Source organism: Stegodyphus dumicola, chromosome 4 (assembly GCF_044657685.1).
Source record: "Stegodyphus dumicola isolate Sdum_Otavi_A_Nest chromosome 4, ASM4465768v1".
NCBI classification, from domain to species: Eukaryota; Metazoa; Arthropoda; class Arachnida; order Araneae; family Eresidae; genus Stegodyphus; species Stegodyphus dumicola.
This window is the reverse complement of record NC_140771.1, coordinates 255,674,294-255,701,650: the sequence shown is the minus strand read 5'-3', so window position 1 is coordinate 255,701,650 and position 27,357 is coordinate 255,674,294. Positions and strand designations below refer to the sequence as shown.

General features: G+C 33.3%; 1 protein-coding gene across 1 annotated transcript in view; it reads left to right on the top strand.

Annotated features, from left to right (window-relative positions):
• Positions 1-498: 498 nt before the first annotated feature.
• LOC118184104 (cellular tumor antigen p53-like) overlaps positions 499-27,357 on the top strand; it is a 93,598-nt gene continuing 66,739 nt past the window's right edge. The window contains exons 1-3 of the mRNA XM_035353752.2: positions 499-883; positions 10,348-10,461; positions 26,791-26,910. Coding sequence (XP_035209643.1) covers positions 839-883; positions 10,348-10,461; positions 26,791-26,910 — 279 coding nt within the window. The 5' untranslated portion in view covers positions 499-838. The remainder of the gene's footprint in view (positions 884-10,347; positions 10,462-26,790; positions 26,911-27,357) is intronic.

Genomic DNA, 27,357 nt, shown 5'->3' with positions numbered 1-27,357 from the left:
TTGTATATTGCCATAGCTTATGATTCTCACCCCATTTATTTCAGTAAACGTATTTCCCATCTTAAAAGAACAGTTATATTACCAGTGCCTTAATCCACAGTATTTAATTAATTCCCAATTTATATCTCATCGAATGCTTCTGTACTGCTTTATCTCTCATGAATCAAGATTCTCTCTTACAGCATTGCAAGTCACCAGCTCCAACAATTTCCCAGATGCTTTGGCATTTTCACCTCTCCACTGGTTTCATGCATACTTAATGTTTATACTAAATTTCTAGCAGCACTCCCAACCGCAAAATTTTTATCATTGTTTACATTATACTTTTCACTTTATGGCTTGCAAAATTAATAAATACCCAAATTGTTCGATAACGGTTAGGACCAAGGAGGTTAGAATATTCTAACCTCCTTGGTTAGGACCTTCGGCCCAGGTAACCTGGTGCTACAAGGTGCCCCCGTTGGAAAATTCGCGTTCGCTCACCGGGGCAGAAAGACTTAGAGGGTGCAAAACGAGACATCTCTGTCTACTTCTTCCTTTCTGCGTCTGCGGCATAGCAATGTTCAAAACTAAAGAAAACAACAGCAAGAAGAATATAACATTTGGAAGCGCGTTTTGTGAATGTTTTAGATAACTATAGAAAAGTTAAATTTGAAAGTGAAAGTATATTTTCGTTAAATATATTTCTGTAATTTAACTCTGAAGATGTGGAGCTGCATATTTTGTATAGGTTTACTTATGCAATGAAAAGAAGAAACAGGGCGAGACGTTTTCGAAAGTATTTGCTATTTCCGATGGTCATATTATAGTTTTAAAAATTTTCGAGTAGTTTAAAATCATGGCTCGATGTCTGACATTTACTTCTAAGAAGCTTGGTTGTAAAGTAAGTTATAAATGTGCCACCCTTAAATGACTGTGAATCACATTTCAGTGTTAGGATTCATCTGTTTATTCCGTAGGGTTACTTTAGATAACTTCTCGACCCTGCGAATTGGACGTGTGGGCTGCCTGCAGCATAAAATTGTATTTTCTACAAAAGCTTCAGACTATCTTAGAATTGATTACTCCAAATTGCTAGAGTTTAAAAATAACAAAGTTAGGCACTTATGTAATAGATTTTGGGCTAAAGTGCAGAATTCACCCACTTATTTGTTTGGCACTTTTTACAAGAGTAAGAAGAATTGGATTTTTGTCAATTATCTTTGACTTTTAATTAAGTGATGTCTTAATTAAAAGTCAAAGATAAACATCGACTTATTTTCGATTTTAAATAAAGATAAACATCGACTTTAAAGTCAAAGTCTTTGACGTTGACTTTAAGTGAAAATAAGTGGATATGTACATGGATAAATTCAAGGGAGTGCGGAATGCCATTTTTGTGCAATTCTGGAATGTTTTTTTAAATGAAAATAGGTCGACGTGTACATGGATACTGAGTATGTGCAATTCTTAAAAATGCACCAAGCAGTGTGCAATTCTGCACTTTCTCCAGATTTTGTACACCATCACACTCAAACAGTAACCAGCATAGTAAAATATACAATGCAGCATTTTTTTTAAGCATGTGAATTTTAAAATTCACAGAAACAACCAGTACTTTTCAATTGCAAGAGCATTGGCTTTCAGCCATAAGGCCAAACCTCATGTGTCTTTAATTATTAAAAAAAAAATTGCTCGTCTTTGGTGGTAAGTTTTTATCTCATCTATATTGTGCTCCTTCATGTTACTATCATTTTTAATTAATTCCAAAATTCTGTGGTCCTTTAAAACTGAGATGATGCACAAGATGCGAAAACAGCAATACAATTTTGGGGAATGTGCAGAATTCCCCACCGCTTGGTGTGTGTTTAAGTGCACATACTCGGTAGACCTATTTTCACTTAAAAAGTCAAAGAAAATTGACAAAAATCCAATTTTTCTTACTCTTGTAAAAAGCGCCAAACAAATAAGGGGCGATTCTGTACTTTAGCCACTTAATGTATTACTGTAAGCATCATAAACACAAACCACCAAATTATGGCAACCATGTGCATAATGATTCTTCAGTTTTAACAAGTATTTTTATATGCATTCTTTTTCACTGTATTGCAAGATCCAATGACTGTTATAGGCAAAATGTCTTATCTTTTGCTTTGCATTTAATTTTAAAATATGAGTTTGTCAGTTTTAGCTATAATGGTGGGAAACTGGGGTAAAACTTCTGCAGTAACACAGTATTTTGAGCAAAATTACTAAAAGGAAAAAGTGCTTTGAATCTATCTTTAAAGAGATTCCTATGAAATTTAAACAATAAAAGAAACACCCGTTTATACCCGTCTGTTATAAGTAGATTTATCAATTGATTTTCAGGGTAAATACTTAATTTTTTCTTCATGGCAATGAATTTTAGGATCCTGTGATTTACTAAGAGATGAAAAAGTGGTTATGTTTCTTCAAGAGATATTCTTCCCAAGAAAGACTGTATTTGACCGTAACGCCAATAAAAAAAAGTAGGCGATTCTGCACTTTAGCCACGATTTTTTTTAAAATTCTAAATCGGAACCTTTTTATTGAGGAGGAAATAATGTACTGCAAGTCAGAGTAAATGATAGTAATTACATTATATGTTCTTTGCGTTTCCTTTTATATGCTTTTCTTCTAAAAAGAAAAAAAGAAACAAGACAAACTTTTCCATTAACCCAATAGAAATTTTTGTTTATTCGTACAGATTTACTATTTCTTCACATTGATATCATTTTATTATAATACTGTTTACTTCCTTATGCAACTTTAATTTAACCAAATGTTCATTTTTCTTTCACACTCTTTGTGATTGTTTTCGACCATTTTAAGCTTAATCATTGTGATTAAGCTTAAAATTACTAGAACTACTCTTGTAATTTTGATTGATTAATCATTGTGAGTAATTTTTTATAATTTTATTATTGTATAAACGTTCATGCCATTGTATTATATTTTTTAACGTATCATAATAATTCTATTCAAAAAAGATTCCCAGAAGATCGAATTTGTTACTAATCCTAAGAAATTACTATAGACATTGCTAAGATCAATACAGTGACAAAATATTGTCATGTGTGTTTAAAAAAATATAAACCTTTTAAAAGCATATTCTTCTTTATAATTAATTTAATTATTTAAATTCAATGAAATTTATTCCTCTAAATTTTACTGTCCCTGATATTTATCATGTTTAATTTCAGCACATGTGCAAGTCTACTACATCTAGTGCCTTAGATTTTAGTCAATATAAATTATTACCTACACATTACAATGTTGTATAAAGCACTTCACGTGTTTTAAGTTATCTGAACTGTAATGTGATTGTTTCATACTGCTTATCAGAATTAAAGGATAATGAAAAAAAGTATTCTTTCTGGTATGAAAAGTTTTAGCCCACATTGGAGGATCTAATTATTCGGTTTACTGGAAAGTTCTGTTTGTTTCTACAACAACAGTTTTTGACACGTAAGCACATATTTATTTGGCGCATGTTCGGCTCTCTATTTTTATCACTTAATCTATACATACTGACAGCAAATTTACTCTAACAAAGTTGATTCATATTAGTTTTAACTGTGAAGTGATAGTGTACTCATGGCTACTGATGAAGTTTATTTTACGCCACTGTATTTTATATGAATTTCAACAAGGAAGAAATGCTAAAGAAGCATGTAGAAATATTTATTGAAAATGTTTGGTGAAGGTACAGTTTTTAATAGGACATGCACATGATGGTTAGAAAAATTTGAAACTGGTGATTGGACTTTTCTGATAAGCCACGTTCTGGGTGACTATCTGTGATTGATGATGTCGTTAAGACAGTGTTGAAGCTAGATCTTTTTCTGACAACATCGGAGATCGCAGGGAGGTTAAATTCAGCTCAACAAGCCATTTCGGACCATATTTGGAAGATAGTATTGATGTGGAAATATTCAAGATGGGTGCCACATTAAGTTAGAAGAATTTGGATTATCGAGTCATCATATGCACAAAATCGAACCCTTCTTGAACCAGATAACTGGGGATGAAAAGTGGATTACCTGCGAAAACATCATTAGTAAAAGGGCATATTGTGAATCCGGAAAACCTAGCCCTTCCATCTCTAAACTGAATTTGACTCTGAATAAGAGAATGTTGTGTATATAATGGGACATTTGAGGACCAATACATTATGAGCTTTGAAAACTGAATGAAACACTCGATTCGGAGAAGTATTGTCAGCAACTGGATAATTTAAAGACAGCAGCTCAAGAAAAGAGTATGGCGTTGTTCATTAGGAAGGACATCATACTGCATCATGATCAGGCCATGCCACATGCTGCTTTGGGAACTCGTCAAAAAAATTGCAGAACTAGGCTGGGAAATTCTGTTGCATCCACCATATTCCCCGTACTTAGCACCCTCCGACTATCTCTTGTTTTTGTCCTTACAAAATTTCATGAAAGGCAAAAAATTCAGAAATGAAGAAGATATCAAACAAGGACTGGTTCAATTTTTCGCATCAAAAGATACAACATTTTTCAGAAATGGGATATTCAAATTGCCCTCACGCTGGCGAGAAGTTATTAATAATAATGGCAATTAAATTATTTAATAAAATTTATTGATGGTAAGAAAAATTTGTATTTTGTTTTCTTCCAAAAGCAGAAAGAACTTTCTGGTAGACCAAATATTTATGGTAATTGGATTACATACAAAGCTAATTGGTTTACATAGATTAATGCAAGAGATATGCAAATATGGCAACTATATATTGTCCAACGGATAGATGTTAGAATTTGGGGGGGGGTGTAAACTTTATTTAAAGTTAATTTGTAAGAGCAATCAGTATTCATTAATTATGACTCAGACATCATCAAAGTGAGAAACGAAAGTAGTCGTTGATTGGTAGATAGTAGGGGAGGGCCAAATACTATTGGAGGTTCTTCAGAACCTGAATGTAATGTAAACTGTCATGCTAAAGATTAGGACTGCTTTTAAAGCTGGCAAAAAAAAAAAGGAAAATTTTTTCCTATCTCTTTTTTTTTTTTTTTTCGGTATGTGTAAGGGGGAAGGTGCCTTAGGCTGCCAAATACTTTCTCAAATCCTCCAGAATCCGAAAAATAGACTTTTGAAAAAATGGCATGCAAATCGTCGACTTGATTAGTAGTTTGGTAAATTTTTTGAAAACAATATGTGAGATTTTATTTCTATCTTAGGTGACATCTAACATATTAAAGGAAATTTTGGGTACTTCTTTGTTATCTTCTCCCTGAGATTGAATCCCCAATCAGCTGAGATGTTTCTCCAAAATCTGACTACTTTATCTTATACCTCACCATGTGGTTGTATGTTAGCATCAACTGCATGTTTTTATGCCTCACCATTTAATTGTATATTAGCACTGTGTTGCGTTTTTGGTCTGGGAGTCTGTTTTGATATTATTCATTTTTGATGCGATTTTCAAATTCACATTGTTTATTTTTCATCCCCCCCATTAATTTAAGGTTAACAATCTTTAATTTACCAAGTAATGAGGTGGATGCCATACAATTTTTTTAAGAGAGAGGTCTTTTACCTGACAAACGAGTGTGCGGAAATGACGACAGCATGAAATATACGATGAAACCAAATGGTGGTGCAATGTTAAAAATTGCAAAAAGAAGGGCCTCCATGTTAGAAATTGGTTCAGAAGTTTCTGAATATCATTTGTCACTGCTATTAAATTTATGTATTCTTGGGCAGAAGATTTATGTCCATGAAATGGTGTAACAAACATGTGAAAGTGCTGCAGTTGAATGAAACACTTACGTGTGATAAAATAACAATAAGAATGATTCTTAAAAAAATTCTTACGAAATGATATGTGAGTATTGTTAATTATTATATTATGCTGTTTCTTTTTCCATTTATGCTTTACAAACTTGGCGAAATTATAGCTGATATCTTGCCGCAAATCTGTAATCACCAAATATGGTTGGAGGTCACTATAACAAAGAAATACCAAATTTCAAAACAAATGAGTTCACTTCTCCATCATTTTAAAATTTCTATAAATTTAACTTTGAATTCAATATAATGAGATTAATTAACTGGCACACATCGTTAAGTTATGCTAAATAATTCATTTGAACAAATATTTTGGTATTTTTATATTATCAGGACCAGATGCAGATATGCATGTATGTGCTTGTATGTACCGTAATTTCCGGAAGAAACGCCGCGGCGTTTACGTGTTTAAAACTTAAATTTTCAGCGGGTGCGGCGTTTAGGTGGACTAAAAATAAAATATTTCCTTTGATGGTCATTGTACATAGTTTGGATGGCCTTGTCATTGTGCATAGACTGGTGCTGTTCCCACACAAAAGACCACTCAGTTGCTTTTTGCGAACATTATTTTGTTTACATTCTTTCCCTTGAACAGACCTACATGCCGTATTCACCCTAAACGAGATCTCAGAACAATAACATTCTTCCCACTTTCAAATCAACATTCTCATCAGTTTGAATAGTCACTCTTCTCTGCCATTCAATGAATCTTCCAGGACCCATCCTCTCCCCACCCCTGCCTTTTCTGCAATTTTTTTCAAAGGCAGACACGACTCCACCTGCCTCGAAATAACGAACTCTGATGTATTTCCCCTTCAGCATGAATGAATTTTTCTTGGCATTCTGCCAAATACAGATCCCATCAGTTTGGGTACAAGTACTTGTTGGATAGTTTTTAATTAGGGAGCGGAAAATTTTTGAAAATGTCTCTAAACAACACAGAAGCTATACATTTCTTACCTTTAATTTATTTTTGAGTTATGGTTTCATTTCATGCATTTTTCTTAACTGGTATGTCATATATCAGGACTTAGGTTGAGTTTTTGCATGTATACGGCCCACGACGATGTCATGCGCAATTTAATCTATTGTGGCGTTTACACTGATGCAGCGTTTCTGAGTAATTTTAATTTTTTTCCCGCCATTTTTCTCGAGTGCGGCGTTTACGCTGATGCGGCCTTTCTTCCGGAAATTACGGTACATATGTATCTATGTGTATACACGTACTTACATACATTTCTGGATCCTGTTTTGATAACAAAAAAGGACAAATTATTTTTTATCATTTTTCAATAAATTACATTTCACTGTATCTACGAGGGCCATCCAGGAAGTAGATTACGTTTCCGTCTGTGTCCGCTAGGGGCGGGGCTAGCGCGGCCATCTTGGGGTCAGAGCGTTGCGCAGCTCAGTCTGCATCTAGCCGTGCTAGTGAGAGGTTCGTGCTGTGCTCCGTTCAGATACTGTGACGGTTTGAAATGTCTGCGTTAATTGAAAATCCTGCGAGGTGCGCTCAGTAATAAGGTTTCTGACTGCAAAAAACTGTAAACCGATAGAAATCTATCGGCAGCTTCGTGAAGTGTATGGGGACAACATTATCACTGAAGGTGGAGTGCGTCAGTGGGTCATAAGATTTCAAAATGGCCGAACCAATGTTCACGACGAAGATCGAAGTGGGAGACCCAGCATAGTGACCGCCGAACTTCTCGAAAAAGTCGATGCTAAAGTCCGTGAAAATCGAAATTTCACAATAACGGAACTTTCTTTGAGTTTTCCACAAATTTCGCGAAGTTTGTTGCACGAAATCATCAGCAAAAAGCTTGGTTACCACAAGTTTTGTGCAAGATGGAAGGCAAGAAGAGGTAACGAAGTGGTTGAAGGCGCAGGCGGCCGAATTTTTCGACGAAGGAATTTCCAAGCTCGTACATCGCTACGATAAATGCCTTAATTTGTATGGTGACTATGTAGAAAAGTAGTATTTGAGTGTGGCTTTCATCTGTATATAATAAAATTTGTTTCCTATACTTTGTTTATTTTTTTATTCCAAAACGTAATCTACTTTCTGGATAGCCCTCGTATATCCTTTTATTTTGATCTGCAGTGAAAGAGAATATCGCATTTCTTTATTTTATAATACACTGCTGGCTATTAAATGTGCAACACCATGAAGGGAAGCAAATGCAAAAAAGATATTAATTGTATGTAAACAGTGGGACATAAAGACAAACTGATTAAATTTGTAGCAGTTTGGGCTTTACCAGTGGTGCAAAATTAGTAGAAACAGCTGTCACACCTGGCAGCTAAAATGGCCCTACCCATTTAGGCATGAAGTTGAACTGGGCTTGGATGACAGAAACAGGCAACTCATTCCATGCTGCTTCAACTTTATTCCACACTTTATCAATCGTATTAGCTGGATAGGGAAGGCAGGCTGGTCTCTCAGAAACCCATGACCGGACATTTTCATAGAGTGACAGATCTTGAGACCGTGCAGTAGAGGGTAGCAGTTGGATACCCTGTGTATTGAAGGTCAGAACACGGCGTGCAACATGTGGTCTTGCATTATCTTATTCGAAGATTGCGTTTGGCAGGCCTTGAAGATGGGGCACAACTGGATACAAGATATCCGAAATGTACCGATCTGCATTAATATTGTGATCAATCCTAACTAGAGATGTGCGTGTCATGTACCCAATATCTATCCAAACCATCACACCAGGTGCAGGGCCTCTATGCTGATATCGAGTGCAAGCAGGCAATGTGTGGTCTCCTCGGATCCTCCAGACACGTATACGGCCATAAAAATACAACATGCAGAGCCAGGACTCTTCTGAAAAGAAAATATTTTGCCACTTCTGTATCCAGCTTTGTGGTCCAGCGCACCAGAGTCACTGTCTCTCTCTATGCTGCATTGTCAAGGGAAGCTGAAGTAATGGTCGCAGTGCTGATGGTCCATGCTGCTCCAAATGGTGACGTACTAAACGAGCGGATACTGGACATGCTGCAAGCATGCCCATTTCCTGATAAATGGTATGTGATATGGTTATACGGTTTTGCAGGGCTGACCTCACAATGTCTCTTTCCTCTAGGACAATATTTACAGGAGGGCATTGAAATCCTGCATGCCATTCAGTATGACCCTTAGCAACCCATTGATTCCATATTCACATGAGAATGATTGGATGTCAACCAGAGCAATGGCCGATATCACAGAAAGATAATCCACACTTTTGATAGGCAACGGCCTTGCCTCTATCAAATTCAGACAGTTGCTGGTAAGCCTTTCTTCTTATTTGAGGCATAACACAATATTCTGAGCAAACTCCAACCTTACAATGCTTTCTGAATGAGAAACCATTATGCAACGTTTCTTCTATTCGGTATTTCAGAAGTCGTTTCTCTCTTCTGCGTTATCCAATGCGCTGAAATACTAATTATTTGCATAGCGCAACCTCTTCTTTCTTTCATGTAATTTTGATGTTCGTCAGATCATTCCTTCCTGATGTTGCAATTTTAATGGCCAGCAGTGTACATTATAAGTTTAAAAGTGATTAAACATTAAATTATGCTGTAATAAACAACCCTATATGCAGATTTAAGCTCTGAAGCAGTAGTTCTCAATCTGTTTTGCCCTATGCACCGTTTTCGCCACTACTAGAAGATCATTCCTTCCATTCTTTTCCAATACTCGAAAAATACATATATACATTTATGTAGATTTAGATTGTTTTTAATGTGTTTTGTAAACAAAAATATGAAAAGTGTTGATAAATACCAGAATTAAGTACTAATACTGAAAAAAAAAAAAAAAAAAAAAAAAACAGCTAAATAAAAGCCTGAGTGAACTTCCCCTTAAAGCTCTTAAATTCTCCCCCTAAGAACCCCTTCTCAAAGGTTTTAAAAATAACTGCTATATTCCATCATGCAGCAGATTTAAGCTCTGAAGAAGTGGTTTTCAACCTGTTTTGCCCTATGTACCGCTTTCACCATTGCTAGAGAAAGATCATCATTCCTTTCCAAAACTAAAAATATACATTTATTTAGTAGATTATTTTTAATGTGTTTTATAAAAAATGTTGATAAGTACTAGAACTTGACTAAGTACTAATACTGGCAAAAAACTAAATACTAACAGCTAAATAAAAAGGCTGACTGAATTTCCCCCTAAAGCTCTGAAATTCTCTCCCAAAGAACCACTTCTCAAAGGTATTAAAAAAAATTACTATATTCCATCAAGTCAACCATTTAATAGTTTTGAACTTATCACTCATTTAACTACTATCAACTTGAATGTTTACCTAAAATCACTAACCATAACCTGAAATGAAGATTGATTTTTTTCCCCCCTTACTGACCGTCTTCAAGAAAATGTATTTGTTAAAATAAATTGCTAAATATTTTTAGATGTTAATGATATTAAGCGCATATATTTACAATAAAATAAAAATTAATTGTACTTAGGTTTTTGGATCTGTATTGAAATTGTTTCAATTTTATATTAATACTGCTTGTTTTGTATAATAATACTTTCAACAGGAAATAGCAGAAGTGGGTATAGCTCTAGAAGGTAACGAATCGGAATCCTCAGGAAGTGAGAATGAAGTTGATCATATATTGGACATGTTAGGATACGGGAATATTCATGAAGTTGTAAGTAAAATTTTCTTTCAGAGCAATTATATGTAACATGAATACAAGCCAGTTTATCTTAGAAATTCTTCCATGAAGGCATATCCCTTTCTAGGCAGATAACCTTCGTTTGCTTTACCATATTCACATAACTTAACCTTTCAGAAGGATATATTTTTTATTTGCTGTCATATTTCAAAGTGAGAAATGGCAAAAATTATTTGAGTTTTATTATTATGTTTTAAGATTGGCTACTTTACGAGAAACAGCTTTTAAGAATGTGAAAATTGCATTTTCACATATGGAAGAACCACATAAATTCCTGTGTACTGTTACTGTTTCTATTTTTCGGTTACTGAATAAGGCATAACTGTTGATTGTTGACTTTGCTGTTCACCTATTGGTGAACTTTTGTAAGGAATGAAAGAATTTGCTTTTTGTATATTTTAAATTTATTTCAGTTTTTGATATATACATAAGATTCATTTTAGTTGAAAAAAGGTAAGGCTCATGATTTATTAGCATGTACAGTGATGCTTGCTATTATTGATGGCTCCTCCTTCTTACTAATCCCTCTGATCTGAATTAGATCAGATCCATAAGTTCATTTGCCTTCATAACTTCCAACACTAAATTAGGTCTCTTCGCAGATCTTCATGCACCAAGGCAACACAACTTAGTAAATGTTGCACAGTAGCTTCATGGTTTTTTACATTTGGCACAAGTGGGAAAAGTTTTAGTACCATGGAAATATCTGAGGATTCTTAAATGTCCCAAAATCAAGCAAGCCAGAGCCATTTAAGCCTTCCTGAAACCCTTGAAACCAACGGCAGTACCAGGACCTATACTATAATATCATGAGTATGTCGATAGCTACCTCCAAGAATTGTTAATTAACCCTTTGAGCATTATGACCGGTTTTATCCGGTCATCAGAAGTTTTGCTACTTGGCATACATTAGATTATAATTTAAGATATTTTGCTTTCTTAGTTTCTTTAATAATGTAAATATCATCTTAATGAATGTAAGTTTTTGAAAATACAGACTAAAATAAGTAATACAAACTCAATTAATAAATGCTGTTTAAATACCGGTCTTCATGACGATCTCTTTAAATGCCGGTCTTCATGACGATCTCTTTAAATGCCGGTCTTCATGATGGATCTAAAATCCTGTGCTGCTGAGAGGGTTAAGCCTTTCTTCTTGAGTATAGTTCAATGTATGTCTAAAGTTCAGCATAAACCGGAGCCACAGAAGTAGCCTACTTTGCTAGTCTATCAACTACATCGTTATATTTCAGATTTACATGAGATCCATTGTAGATGGAGGATAGAAGAATGGGACAAGGTCTTGAGTTTTTCAATAATTTTAATACCTCTCAGGTCTCTAATATTTCTGTAGTTATCTAGGTATTGGATTACACTTCGGCTCTTCATAAGGATCCAGGTTTCCCTTGATAAACATCACTCTAAAACCAAATCCAAATAAAAAGTCCAAAGCCAAATCAATAGCAATCAAGTCAAAGCTGAAAATGAAACAAAAATTGGTATTTCTGTGCTTGAGAGTTATTTATTCAATTCCAGATTTAATAAAAGCCCTGCTACCAAATTCTGTATATGTTCATTCTTACTGCCGTTTGTATATATCAGAACTGTCTCAACAAGTACAGTCAAAAGTCTTTAATCCGGACTCGTCGGGACTTCGGCGATTCCGGATTATAGATCATCAGTTTAAATCTGGTAAGATGGCATGCAGAAATTATAAAATTAAAAATATGAAACCGTAATTTATGAAATAAAGATCTATTATGATCTAAAGGGTATCAAAATTTACAAAAAAAAAAGCTTAATATTTATTTGTTTACTTTATTAAACATTTCTTTCAACGCGCGCATGCGTAAAGCATACATTACGCATAGTCGAAATTAGAAGAATGCAACCAGAAAACTATTTGATGTTTATTCGTGATATTTATAATGACGAGGAATTTTATTTTTAATCATATCAAAGATGGAGTACATCAAGATGAAATACTACATTTAGTAAGGAATTATTTATAAGCCGAATAAAAATAAAAAAATCTGCCCTGAAGATATGCTGACACATCAACCTCCAGTTCATTGCGTGCTGCATCGCCCCCCCCCAGCAGAGCAGCGTGCAATTGATAAACATATTTTGGAATGGTTAGAGAATCAAAGGATATGCCTTTATCCATTTTTTGCAGCAATTCCACTTTTTGTTTGATGGACATCGAAACATGCTTTCACTTTGTACATCCTTTGGTAGCTCCACAGGGTTCGTAGCGGTCCTTATAAGTGCTTATAAGTCCTTATATTTGAAAATAAAATATAAAGGCCCTTATAGGTGCTTACTTCTTCTGTAAAGCCCCCCACCCCCTCTTTTTTTTTTTTTTTTTTTTTTTTAGTACTTGTTTTTTGCTTTTGATTTAGTGCCTTTGGACATGCTATTTTTCCCCATACCAAAGCCGAAACTAAATAAACAACTTTTCCTAATATGGAATGGAATGTCAGATGGTGAATCATACTCCCGGAAATAGCTTTTCTCCTTTTCTCTGTATTAACATAACCTTTGGTGTGCACGAAGAGTAGAGGCAGGTGCCCGTCGTTCTATTGGTCAAAGAATTGCGAAAGAAGTAGAAAATTCCAGTATATTCAGCATTTTTTTTCCTCCCACCCAAGTACTACACACGTTTGAATTTCTATCAAGATCTTAATAATTTGCATTCTCGTTCTGCTTGGTCAGTTCATATTCGTGTTTATTATGATTATTATGCTTATATTATGAGCATATGTATGAATGTTTATAATAACATAGTTGCAGAAACTGCTGAAGTATAGTAAACTTCCAAAATGGTTGTGTTTTAACACAGAATAGCTTTCTAAGGAATAAGATTCGGAAATTCTAAGGAATAAGATTCGGAAATGCTTAAATAAAGGAAAAGTAATCGAAAAGTCAAAATAATTTCATTTTTTTGGCCAATACATTATACAGTACGAAGATTGGGAGTTTCTTCCCTTTCTCTGCAAAATTTCGAATATTGAAACTGATACAGTTCGCTGCAAAACAAGCAACAGACTTTTTTTTTTCCCCCTCCACTTTCCAATCTGGATTGAATAGGCCTAAAAGTTCTGCGGTCTACCAACCAAAGCGAAGAATGATTCTATTCCGGAAATTTAACGCCGTCTGTTGAAAATTAGAATGAAAAACACCCCAGTTATTTAGTTTTTTATTCTCCCAATACCGGCAGCTGTTGATTCCGATTGCATAATATCACGTAGGGAAGAATTACGACACACGTATTGCACAATAACGTTTCGATATTTTGCAGAGATAATTAATTTTGATGTTCTGTCCGAGATTTGTTTATGAACACTTAAAAGAGTTTTACTGTGCTTGCTAAGCAGAATATTTTTCAGTTCCATTGGTTTATTTTTATATGATGCACATATCGAAATGTCAAAACATTTATTTAGCGGAAAAATCTAAAGAGCGGCTATAGTCTCCCCCTCCTCCGCTCCTCTTTTTCAAATTACGCTCGATTATCCGAATATTCGCCAATTTCCAAGTATGCAGGTTAGTTAAGCTTTTACTGTTAAAGGATGACTGCATGAAGCAAATTTCTGTCTTCTGATTTCAGAAATGTTCCTCTTTTTTACTTAAATTACTTTGCTTGCAATATCTGTTAAGGGAAAACTGATATACAATGAAAATTTAAAAAATGTTCAGAATTTAGATTTAAATTATTTAAATATCAATATGAGTGGAAAAATAACTTGTATTTATTATTAGGTTCCAAGTGAATACAATAAATATGCCTTATTATTATTTATTTTCTCTATTTTGAACTGAAATTTCAGCATTAAATCTTCTAATATAGTTTAGTTCTGCATAGTTTTTTTTTCCCTCTCACTGTAAACTAGTTCTGTAAATTGAACTGTTATTTAAAATTTGAAAAAAAAGAAAGTAATTATTTTCCATGGTTGAGGTAATGCTTTTATTCTCTCTTAATAAATACTACATTTCTCATATTTTAATCATATAGTCTAATTTTTAAGGTTATGCAGTTGTGTATAATGTAATGAGACAGGTGCTTATTTTTTTTCTTAAAATGTGCTTGAAAAGTGCTTATAGGTGCTTATTTTTTTAACTAATATGTGGCTATGAACCCTGCTCTAGAATCGGAAATTTTTTTGACATAATCGAAAGTTCAAGCTTACTTTTATAAAATTGTCTGCAAAAAATAATAACAGTCTGCAAAACATAACAGTCTACAAAACATAATAACAGTCTGCAAAAAATAATAAGCCAGATTCAGTTAGAAGATTAAGGAACAACGCGATCTCCAACATTAACTGAAGTAGATAATTTTAGCTTAGCTTATACCGTCCATTATACATTAAACGCGCATGCGTAAACGTATTATGAGCATGCATTAACGCATTATGCGTTGACACATGCGCAGAAAGTTTGTAGCTTTGAGGTCCGGATTATGGACGTCCGGATTAAAGACTTTTGACTGTATTCTATTAATCACTTCAATAGCAACCTGTCTTAAGTATTCAGGATGAGAGGACTATAAGTAATAGTCAATAATTTTGTGTGAAAAACACATCAGACAGTTAGTCTGTTCGAGAGTAGAACTTAATCACACAAATATTCACGGAATTCACAAATAAATTTAATGGATTGTAGAATTTTTACTATTACATCTGTTAACAGAATTATACACACATACATGAGAACTTAGGTATTCTATTTGGATAGACATTCTTCCCATCCACACCTTAACATATATCAGAAACTTGAATTACTAGCTCACCCTCAATTGCGGCTAGCTTTCCACAGTGTTCATTTTCACTCGTGGTTGCCAGATCACTCCAGTTAAACAATACTCTCATTAGATCCTGGCGGCACTTCGCTTCTGTGTTAATTTGCTGCCCTGGTTGGGCATTTGTTACACAGTTAACAATGACCAAAATTAACAGTTCTAAATTACCATATTGTCCAAATCATACATAACAAAAAATTTAAATTGATACACATGAAAAAAGCAATAAACAATAAAACACAGAACTTGAAATGTACAAAATATAAATTCAAAAACAGAGTATATATAAATTTTTTTTTTAACTTTGCAAATATGCATTAAACTTATGTAACAGCTACTGGTAGTACAGCTAATTTAGTTATATTGGCCTTTTTTAAAAGACCTGTCTTGGTTTTTACAACATAAACTCTAACATTTTTATCCTTACCATAAATTAGTTCTACTTTCTCCAGTAACCAAGTCAAAATGGGCATATTGTCTTCCTTTACTAAAACTAATGTGCCCTTTTTAACATTACCCTTAGAAAAATACCACTTAAACATTGCTGTAAATGACTGATGTAATCATTTTGCCACCTTTTCCACAAATATTGGATTACTTTAGTAGTGCGCTGCCAGCGCTTTTCTGATGATTAAAAAAAAAAAATTATCCAAAAAATCAGTAAGATCAGGCTTTGTTATATATGTTAAAGGTCGCTCGACTAAAATGTGTGTGGTTGTCAGTGCTTCTAAATCATTGGTGTCATTCGACAGAGGGGATATTGGATGTGAATTTAAAATTTCTTCAGTCTGGTTCAAAATGGTAAGAAACTCTTCAAGTGTAAAAATCAACCTCCCAGCTGCATGTTTAATATAACATTTAAACGACCTAACACCTGTCTCCCAAATACTTCCGAATTGAGAAGCCCTAGGAGAGATAAAACTCCAACGAATCTTTTCAGATGTCAGATATTTGGTTAAGAATTCATCAGGGTATTTCACCAAATGATATAGTTGCTTCAGTTCATTGTAGCCCCAACAAAATTTCGAGCATTGTTGCTAAATATGGATGCATATTTCCCTCTTCTAGAAATAAATCATTTTAAGGCTGCAATGAATAATTCTGTATAGAAATTTGAAACGGTTTCTAGATGGACTGCACAAGTCAAGAGGCAAACAAAAATTACAACATAAATCTTGTGCACTATGCTCTTCCTCTGAGTTGTATATTTTATACCAAAAGGGCCACAAATTCAACATCAGTGTGGTTAAAGGGAAAGGATGGATTTAGTCTCTCTAATGGTAAATTACCCATCTTTTGATCTTGAAATATTGGTTTTACTTTGGCACACATTACACATTCTCTTACGATCTTTTTAGCAAGATTGCATCCACTTATTAGCCAAAAATTTTGTCTAACACTATGTAACAGCGATTGTGCCCCAGTATTGAAGTTTCGAATATGGCGGTCTAATTAAGATACAATTACACGCCGAACAAGTATTAATTTAGAAGTCAAACAACAAAAATCAGCATAATATTTTAAAATTTTCACAGGACTAGTTTCGATAGTTTTACCGAGCCATCATCCTCAGCTGCAAAAGGGCAAATAAACAAGATAAGGTATAGTGATTAAATAAGATAAAAAGATTGAACCAGAATCAACCTACTGGCGTCATCTGTTGATGAAACCAGAACTAAAACATAATTTCTTTAAAGGCAAAGATGCATTGGAATTAGGGTCGTTAACTAGAACAAAAAGATTTTCTTTGAATGTGGAATGCCTCTAGAAAATCCGGTTTAACAATGGAAAATATTTTTTGAATAATTTTCGCTGCAGAAAAAATGAAAGTGTGATTTTCTAACCATGCTGGGCAACGCGAAATTTTAAAGGCTCGTTTCCACTTCTGCGTATGCATTTCTCCAATCAGCGACCAAATTCACTTTGATTGACATCTGCAATGTGGTCGATGTGTGGTGACGGATGACGTACAGATGGAGTTCAACAATGTTCAACTTCTATCCGTATGTTTGCGGATGCATTGTATCACGTGGTAAAACAGGAGCAGTCAGGTGTAGTCACAAAAAAATTAATGGCAGCAGAAGTAGTGATGAACGCTTGCTTAGGAAAAGAATGTTTTGCAAAAAAATACTTATTTCTGAATTAACATTATAGTGAGAAATCTGTGTGCTGAAAAAGTCAGCAATCAGCTGAATTTAGTTAAAAATTATAAGAAAAATAAGATAACTGCAACTACACTACTTGTTCGCAGATAAAGCCAGGCATTCAAGAAATTCAGTTCGAGAAAATCAGCAGCAAAAATTATAATTTCAAGTCCATGAAATAGCAAAATTTGTCCTGACAATTATTTCCTAGTTCTGCATACACATTTACTTTTAATGAAAATGAATGCCTGACTATATCAAACTGCCATAGCAAATCAGATATAGCATTAAAAGATTTGTTATTTTTTCCTTTTGAAACAGGTAAAAACTAAAAACTTTAATTATAAATTAAATTTGATAGCCTTTTAAATATTCCATTGCATTAAAGCGTATGTTAAATTTGTATTTCTCTAGTTATAAATATATCTTTTTGTCTAACATATATTTGTAAGCACATGAAATATATTTTTAGCAGCCCATTTAACTTCAATCGGAACGCCATATTAAAAGATAATGTTTTTTGTAAAAAATGTACTAGAAGCTGAAGAACAAACTCTGGTGAATTTTTTAGACAATAGCACACTGAAATAGGACAAAAAATTTTAGTTTTTAAGAATTGATTTACTTGATGTATATAAGCCAAAATATGCATATCATTCCCATATGATGTTAGCTTAGTGGTAAAGCTGACATTAACAAGGTTTAACTTTCGGGGTCGTGAGTTCGAATCCCATATGGTTTTTCCACCCTGTCTGCAACTTTGTTAGCTTTTTGTTCCAATTTGCTCTATATTTGTGTTTTATAATTTATTTCTATTATTATATGCATTAAACATAATGTTTTATAAATGCTCTTATTTATTTAAATTTTCCCCGCAAAAATTTTGAAAATTATATAATACGAATTTAAAGCATACACTTAACATATATATTTGAATTTAACAAACATTCTCTATTTGTAAAAAGCAAATTTAAAGTTAATTAAATTTAAATGAAATTTAATGCAAACAAAGAAATAATTAATTATTGCTACTAATATACAATATCATTTAACCCTCTCGCTGCATACTTTTTTGATCAAATTAGGTTAAAAAATTTCGTATATTTTTTTATTACATATTTCAAATCTACATATATTTTAGAGTTAAAATATATATAAAAAAAATTTTAGAGTTAAAATATACAAAAAATTTTTGTAAAAGAATTTTTTTTCAATATAGAATTAGATCATAGAAAAAGGTTGTCAGAATAGTGAAAATGAAGAATAATGATATAAAAGGAAAATTTTGAAAATTAGTATTGGTTAAATTATGATTTATTTTATAAAATACAAAGGTAAAACATATATGCTAATAAAAATATTTGCATAATGTAATATTTTGCATATAAACTTTGTGCCACTGTCGAACGTTTTCAATAGAAACTGAATTTTGAGATTCATCACCATCTGCAGAGGATCCGAGAAATTCTCATTAGTTTTGCTATACCTATCTTCAATATACTTGAAATCAGAGTCAGAACTACTATCAGTGTCGGAAATATTGTCAGGAATATAGGTTATATCACTCGCGAAACGCTTCCTACCAGACATCTTTGAACTCTGAAAAGCGCGCGCAAAATGCTACATTACATATTCTTGTATATATTTGGCGGAAATGTGGACAACTAACACCATCTGTTAGCCTATATATAAATAAACCGTTAAACATCACAGAAAAGCCGAAAGGAAACCTTGAACGGGGAAAGAGCGAGTTGCACAGTTAAATAGTTGACAAAAATTCATCCTCGTGGAAATCGCAGGTTGCGCAAATTTTGCTACTTTTATGTTGCCCATGGAAATCGCGGGATGCGCAGTGAAAGGGTTAAATTCTGAGAGCATATGTATTATCAGAATCAAGTATCAAGTATCAGAATCCATGAATAAATATATAATTCCAAAAATTTATTAATCCAAAAAATTTATAAAAATGCATAAGTAAATAATAGGATAAATAGATTTTTGGAATTATATATTTATTCATGGGTTTTGACACTTGCATTTGATTTGCATATGCTCTCAGAATTTAAATGATATTGTAGATTAGTTCACAGCAATAATTAATCATTTATTTGTTTGCATTAAATTTCATAAAAATTTAATTAATTTGTAATTTGCTTTTTACGAATAGAGAATGTTTGTTTAATTCGAATTTCATTCGGTGCAGCAATAGCACAAGAGAATTATTTAAATTTAATTTAACTTTACTATTTATTCTTTTGAAACCCTGTACATATATGTGTACATATATGTGATTTTCACTTTTATGGGAATGTACATACATATGCTCAGACTTTGGGATGTTTATGGCTCTAAACTTTCAATTAACGTGAGACAGTATTATTGCCTTGAACATTTTTTAACAAAAAATTACTATAATAATTGCTTTTAAATTCATTCCTCTCCAGCAGAAGCGCAGGAATTAATTAGAGATTTCCATTTTCTTTACCTAATGTGTGCATATATAAAAAGAAAAATCTTATTTTTATAACTTCTTCTATAAAAAGAGATATGAATAAAAAATTTTTAACTTAAAAATAATATTTTATGGATTATGCATAAAATATAACTGCCCATGGTGCATTTTAAAACAAATGAGATTTCTAATAAATTATTCAGCTATGACCCTGAAGTCAGCGGTATATGAGCATAGCAAATTTTGTGTAAATATTGTGAACCTTTCTTTACAGTTGCTCTGCAAGTACCAATTATTTTTCAATTTGTTTAACTTTTTTATCTTATTTATTTGTTTATTTTTTCATTAACAGCACATTTTAGTTTTAATAATATATATATTATTTCATTAATATTTAAGGCTTCTAGAAATGCAAAGAAATTTTTAAAATTTACTTCAGCTTCTATGCAGTTAGTGATGTTTATAATATGCTTTATAACCTTACTTACCTAAAAATTGCTAGCGTACTTTCCTTTTGCAGTTCATAAGCAGAAATAAAAATTTCCAATAACATGGAATTTAGTAAACGAAACTTTTCTGTGTTTTAAGTCAGGATCCATATCAAATCCAAAACAAACAATACTTGCTTAAGCGGGAAAAATTCAAATGTTCACCGTCGTAACTCGCGAACTGGTTGTTTGGTGCCAAAATATTACAGTGACACCTAGCGGTAGAAAATGAAAATAATCTACGAATATGCGGCAGTGGAAGTGCTTGTACGGATGGCGTAGGCGTGTCTTCAATTGACGCAACGCGTTTGTACACAGTAGTGGAAATGCGCCTTAAGGCTCTTTTAGTTGCCAATGTAAATTAAACCATACTGGCAAGGAATCCTGTAAATACCCCAGGAATTCATATCCGGAATGGGGTCGTTGAGTATGGAACTCAGAATTTTATTGATTGGAGAATAAATGACCCGGAAGTTAAATTTCTAGTAGTCAATAGTGGATCCAATATCTGCAAACATTTTTATCTTTTGATCTTTAACTTTCACAATACTAACATATGGATCAAGTCACCTGTTCAGAGTGCCTAATATATCCAAATTGTGTATGACTTCAGTAGTTTCTGCTGTAGCTTTTAATCGCAGGTATTGTTTTAAAAGATTATTCTCCAGATCGCATTCATAGCATGTAGGTGCTGTCTGGTTTTTGAAGATTTCTCAGCAGCCTTCTTTTTTTAAATCTCGTCATTGTAATGTATTTGATCTGAAAATTCTCCTTTCGTTTTTTCTTTAAAATTAGAGACCTGTTCAGTGCTTTTAACGAAACCTGTCTGTTTTTGGACCTTCGTGCTGCTTTGTATTTGTCTAATATCTTGGCTAATTTAGCAGAAGATATGTTCGGGCAATCACCATGATGAATTTCATTGTTTATAGGACGTTTAATTTGGTTCGTCAAAATAAAGTCTTTCACTAAATCAAAATCTCGTACTTCCACCCCATTCAACCACATGTCCGGGTAATTTCTAAGCTTGGATCGGATCTTTTTCTATCACAAGCAGGCCTTGACTGCATAAGAGTCTTAATCTTGTCAGTTTTAATAGTGCCAGTGGCCAATTAAAATAAGTAAGATAAGCAGTGAATACACGCCTTGCATCTGAGACACATGCGATTTTCTTCAATGGCAGTTAAATGGCAATTTTTGACAGAGCAAATGGTCATAATCAGGAAGTGAACGACATGCAATTATAGTAGTCAAAAGTTTGAAGCAATTAGGCAAACGGTAATAATCTAGAAAATAGTTGTCAGAGATAGCAATCAGTTCCAAAAACAGTTGAAGCAGTCCATAATCAAGGCTAGAAGTGGGAGTGGTACGGCAGTTAAGATGATAAGCAAAGAGCTGCGGTCTTGAATGCGTCCTTCTCCTTCAGCGGCATTCCTCTGACTGAGGGAGGAGCTCTCGATTTGGCTACTCTGAGAGGTGGTCACGTGGTCTTTCTCGACGTATCATAGAGTACTGCAGTAAGAAACTCCGCAGAGGGCACGTGCATATGCAAAGTTCTTAAAGTTCAGATACATTAAACCTGGATAAATAAAATAATTCTTGATTAAATAATAGCAAAATATATACAAGAAAATATATACAAGATTACCATTTAGGATTATGGTGTATCGTTTTAGGTCTTTTGACAATGTGGTCAATGGTGGGGTCATAATCAGTAATGCTTTGAATCGTCGAGTATGAGCTTTTCTCTCATGCTCTCAAAGAAGTTATGCGAAGCAAAATCCTTATATAGCGCACCTGCATGTTGCTGGTGCTGAACAAATTTCATATGAAAAGCCTCTGGTCTCAACTAACAAAAGAATTTTCTTTGCGTAGGTGTAATTGTCAAGCTCCTTTTGGTCTCCCATAGAATAATAGAAGCAATTCCCATTAGCAGTAGAGCTATCAAATGTGACACACAGTCTCCTTTGCCTACATTCTCTTTGTTAATTTGATGCTGAAACATTGCTAAATAAAGCAAACTATCTGATGATTCAGGATTATATCTCTGCATTAAGTTTTTCTGTTCTCTTATAGATCTCGGAATATTATTGGGAAAATTTTCTCTGCCATTATTAGGGTTTGTTCACCACAATTGTTCTAATTCAAACTTTTTCTTTCGCCGTCTCCAAGCCTATGCTGTTCGATCCTAGTTTCAGTAATCATTTCTAGAGTTGCCTCGACAATCTTTTCATTACTCTTTACAGTGAGGTTTAAAGGTCTTGTATTTTTGAGGAGGGGGGGGGGACCCTCTAAACCTAATTCCTTAGACAAATTTATGAGATCATGTTTCCTACCCTTCCAAAAGATTTGACATTTTGTAAATTCTAAAAATTTTAGGATCATACAATAAAATACAAAATAATACAGTTTTATAAAAGTACAATTTTTACAATTCAGAAAAAATAAGAATAACACAAAATGCATGCTCACTTTAAAGTTGAAAAATTTTGCTTCCTCAAAACCATTTATGGTTAGGAGTAGCCTATCAAATTAAACATAAATCTGGCATAGCAGTTTCACATAACAATTCTAATTATATACTATGCCCAAGTTGACTTACACCATTTTCCAGACAAGCAGGCACTTTTTTTTGTTATTATTGCAGGAAGCTCTTAATCACAATTGTCACTCAATTTCTTTTATTTTCTCCCCTCCCCCATATCACCAAGGAATACTACTCTTTTTTTCACTTTATTTTTCGATCATCGCAGTTCGTTGGACACAAATCACTGCACAGTAGATAGTAAGCTTCTTCTTCAACTGCATATTCTCAGAACAGATGACTTAGTTGACACAAATCTCACTATTGTCAACACAAAGGAAAATTTTTTCTTCACATGTTTCTGCGGGCATTTCTGCATACGGTCTTTGTTGATGTTACACGAAGAGCAAGGACATCTCATTCACTTCTTCATCCATGATCCCATTTATCTGCCACCATTTTACGGGTAGCCTAAATAGGTGTAGCAAGTTGACACAAGCAAGGAGGTAACATATTTAAGATTCTGGCAGGGGCGTAGCTAGAGGGGGGCAAGGGGGGGCATCTGTCCTCGGGCGCAGAATCCAAGGGGCGCCAAACTGATGTTACGACATTTTAGAATTAATTGTTTTCCATCCTTGGTAAGCAGTAGGGGGCACGAAATCTTCAGTTCGTTGTAAACCCTAGCTACGACTCTGGATTCTAGTTCTAGACTATGTGGAAATAATTTATAAAATAAGGTTCTCATCGAAAAAGGGGGGGGAAGATGAACAAACAGATGTTCAAATTCTGCTAAGTTTCTGTCTACTAGTCGAACGTTAATATTCTTAAGGAGTTTCTCTTTTGGGGGCAGAGTAAAGTTATTGCATAAGGCAAACAGCCTTGTTGCATCGTCTGGCTGCAAGTGGCTGTTCCAAGTAGGTTGCTTTAAGCGAGATAGCAGAAAATCTGACTACTGGCTAATGCTCTTGGCAGAGCAAACAAAAAATTGCTTTTGACAGAGTTGAAAATACAAGAGAGGAGATTTCTCTCTGTCCACTAAAAAATAATTCTCTCTGAGCTGCATCCAGTATTTTTGTTCAAGTTTTCCTGAGCATGTTATGATGACTTTCTGAATTCACATTTGACCAAAATTTCACAGTGTTTCTCGATTGGCGAGAACACCCTGATTATTTATGGCTATAATGTTGATAGGCATTGGAAAATTTTCTGGCTGTGACTCAAACCTGGGTGTTTGGTGGCAAGCAGCGGATGCATTACTAAGCAGCTATAAACAGATGTGTGGGAATTTTGATGAAGGACTTCCATGTTCTAATTTTTCTCAGGAATGAAATAATGTTTTTCTTCGGATTACATGAATGGAAATGAAAATAGGAATAGTAATTGATTGCTGGTTACATTCAACTTTCCTGAATAATTTCAGGGTGGTCATCAGAAAATACCCAAAGATGTTACTACACTACCAAACAATTGCAAGCTGTCGTTGAATAGGGAACTGAGGAGCTTGTTGAGATGTTTTGTCTGGGGAGGATAGGGATATCTTTTCAGTGACAATATCATGCACTATTTTAATATTTAAAGAAGAAGGAAAAGCAAGTTAACTTTAGACTTCTTGAAGTTGGGACAAATAATAAATAAGTAAATCCTTAGCATTTCTAATATAGTTGGGGTTTTTCATGTTCATTAAAAAATTTGTCATGTTTTCGAACTTTGGATCAGGGTCATGAACGTAAAATTATTTCTGTCAGTATGTATAGGACAGAAAGTCCAGCATAATAAACATATTTTTACTACACATATTTACACACAGTTCCACAGTAAAAATGTCATTCTGGAACAGATTGCATTTGTTAAGCAAAATACCACTATACTTTCTTGATTTTAAAAAAAAAAAAAAAAAAAACACTTCTTTTAATAATAGTGTTGTATATTTAGTTATAAAAGTTGTATTAGGGTATTTCATTTTAGATTACTGAAGAACCTAAAATAGAGTGATTAGTTTCTAATTAACAGTTTCTTTTTATAGTTGAAGATTGCTTACATAACAGAAAACTTTCACAACTTTTTCTTAATTGTAGTTTTCCCATAATTTTGATCATTTTGATATATGTTCCCCCTCCCTCCATGCGAATTTATCAAAATGAAGTTTTGAAATTTATTTTTTTGCTTGGCTTTTTATATTAGATGAATGGAAAACTTGTATGCAAATTATTGTGCTGTCTGAGAGAGGTTTTTTTTTTTTTTTTTCCTAAATTTTTTTATTTTAAATTATATGCAGCTGTTAAGGCTGTTTTCATAAATAATTTTTAAATGTGTAACTCACAGCAATTTATGGGATAATGACTTGAAACCAAAATTTGTACCATACAAATACACTATTTTAAACTCCATAGCATAGCGCTGCATACATTTGATCTCGTATATGGGAAGGAAAAGATAAAGAAATTCATAAACTTTATGTACCAGAATTATTCAAATGTGAGGTGCAAAATCAAAATTTTTAGTTGAAACTGATAAACTTTGGGAATTATTAGAATGTTTTAAGAAAAGATGTTGAAGTTTTTTGAAGAAATAGCAAGGATGAATTATAAAAAAAATTATTAACATCTTTTTTTTATATACAAGATAATTTTTCTTTTATGAAAAATTTCAAAACTAGTTTGATTTGACCAATATATACTGAAGCTTACTAGATAATGTTAATTATAAAATTCTCAAGGGGGGAAAAATATATTTTCTGTCAAGTTATGTTGAATCAAACTGTAGCATCATTAAGATTTTTTAAGTAGGCAATGAGCAGTGCCCTTGCCAGGATTCGAACCTGAGCCTCTCAAATATGTGGCGAGTGTGCTACCGTTACACCACGAAGGCATGCAGAAAGAAAATACCTTATATACGTCCCCTTTTAAGTGATGACTGGGAATTAGGGGACCCAGTCACCAAATCCTGGTGGTGAAAAATCGTCAGCCACCACGTTTTTTCCACTGTAGTCATTGGGATATTTTGATGCTGGATACGTAAGAAATGAGCAATGCTCTCACTGCGACTTGAACCTGGACCTCTCGACTACACGTTAAGTGTGCTGTAAGGAGGGAGAAAATGTTTTATACACTCCCTCTCTTAAAGGGTGGCTGGGGATACCTTATTAAAAAAAATAATAATAATAAAGAAATTCTGAAAGGTTTCAGATTTTAAAATCATCCAAAAGGGCATTTTTTAAACATTTTGTGTGTTGCCTTTATTAATTAAATATCATGTTTTTCCCAGTTAAACCATAAAATTGGGTTAAAGAGGAATATCGCAAAATAATTTTAAATTGAGCATATCTGTAGAATTTTCGATATACACAGTCTCGCGTGCTGGAGATAAAAGTGTTTTTTTTTTTTTTCGTACAGTGTTGCCATTGCTCGCTTTGAAATCATTGAGTTTCTTAATCAAAAACTCATAAATGCTTTACAAAATATGAAATTGTTAATAAAAACAAATTCCAGATTCGGACTTCCAGATGCACATCTTTGGGTGGAAGTGTGCTTTATTCAAAATTTAATGGCTCTAGGTACCGTTGTCTTATCACAAATGCGAGAAACTTTCATGCCTCTTTGCAGACTTTTCATTATTTAATTTCTTTAAATGTGATACGTGGCGATAATATATAGTGGCAACAATCTGAAAAGTGATTCAGACTTTTAAGTTTTCGACACAAAATGCTAAAATGAAATTAATATATCTTCTGCGCTGATGCCCTTTGAGCTGAAAGGAAGAGAGAGAAGGAAATATATTAAAATATATTATGATAGTTTTACATGTATATTGTATTATATATAAATTGTATTTTATAGAGTTTCATATTAATTTTGTGATATATATAGAATACAGCATGTATAAACATTATTTTCTAGGAAAATTTTGAAAATGATTTGTCGTCTGAAGATGATGAGTCCTATTTGTATGATAGTGACAATGATAGTGAAATTGATTACATTGCAGACTTAATGCTAGATGAAATTAAAGTTGAGACAGTGAGTAAAAATACCTTTATAAATTAATGTTGTTTGAGAAATATTAAAAAGTTTGAGAATCCTTATTTAGTGTGTATTATAGTAACTTTTGTATCTAATCAGCTGTTAATTTTTTAATATGTGTAGGTAAATAAACTAATAAAAGGGTTTTTTTTCATTTTTAATTATTTTTTATTTTATTTTATTTTTTACATAGAATGTTTATTTCATAAAGAGAGTAATGATGTGTTATTGTAAGGTATAGTGTTCCAAAAAGGACTTTTTCTTTTGTCGAGTCAACTCACGTATCAAAATAAACTTTAAGGGAACTTAAAAATAAAAAAACTCTCAAATAAAATGCTAATGTATATAAAACAAAGGTAACATGTTTTATTCTCTCTTTTTTCAAATTCTAAACAGAATAAATAACTCTTTGTTGCCACAAAAAAACTTTAACATGGAAAATAA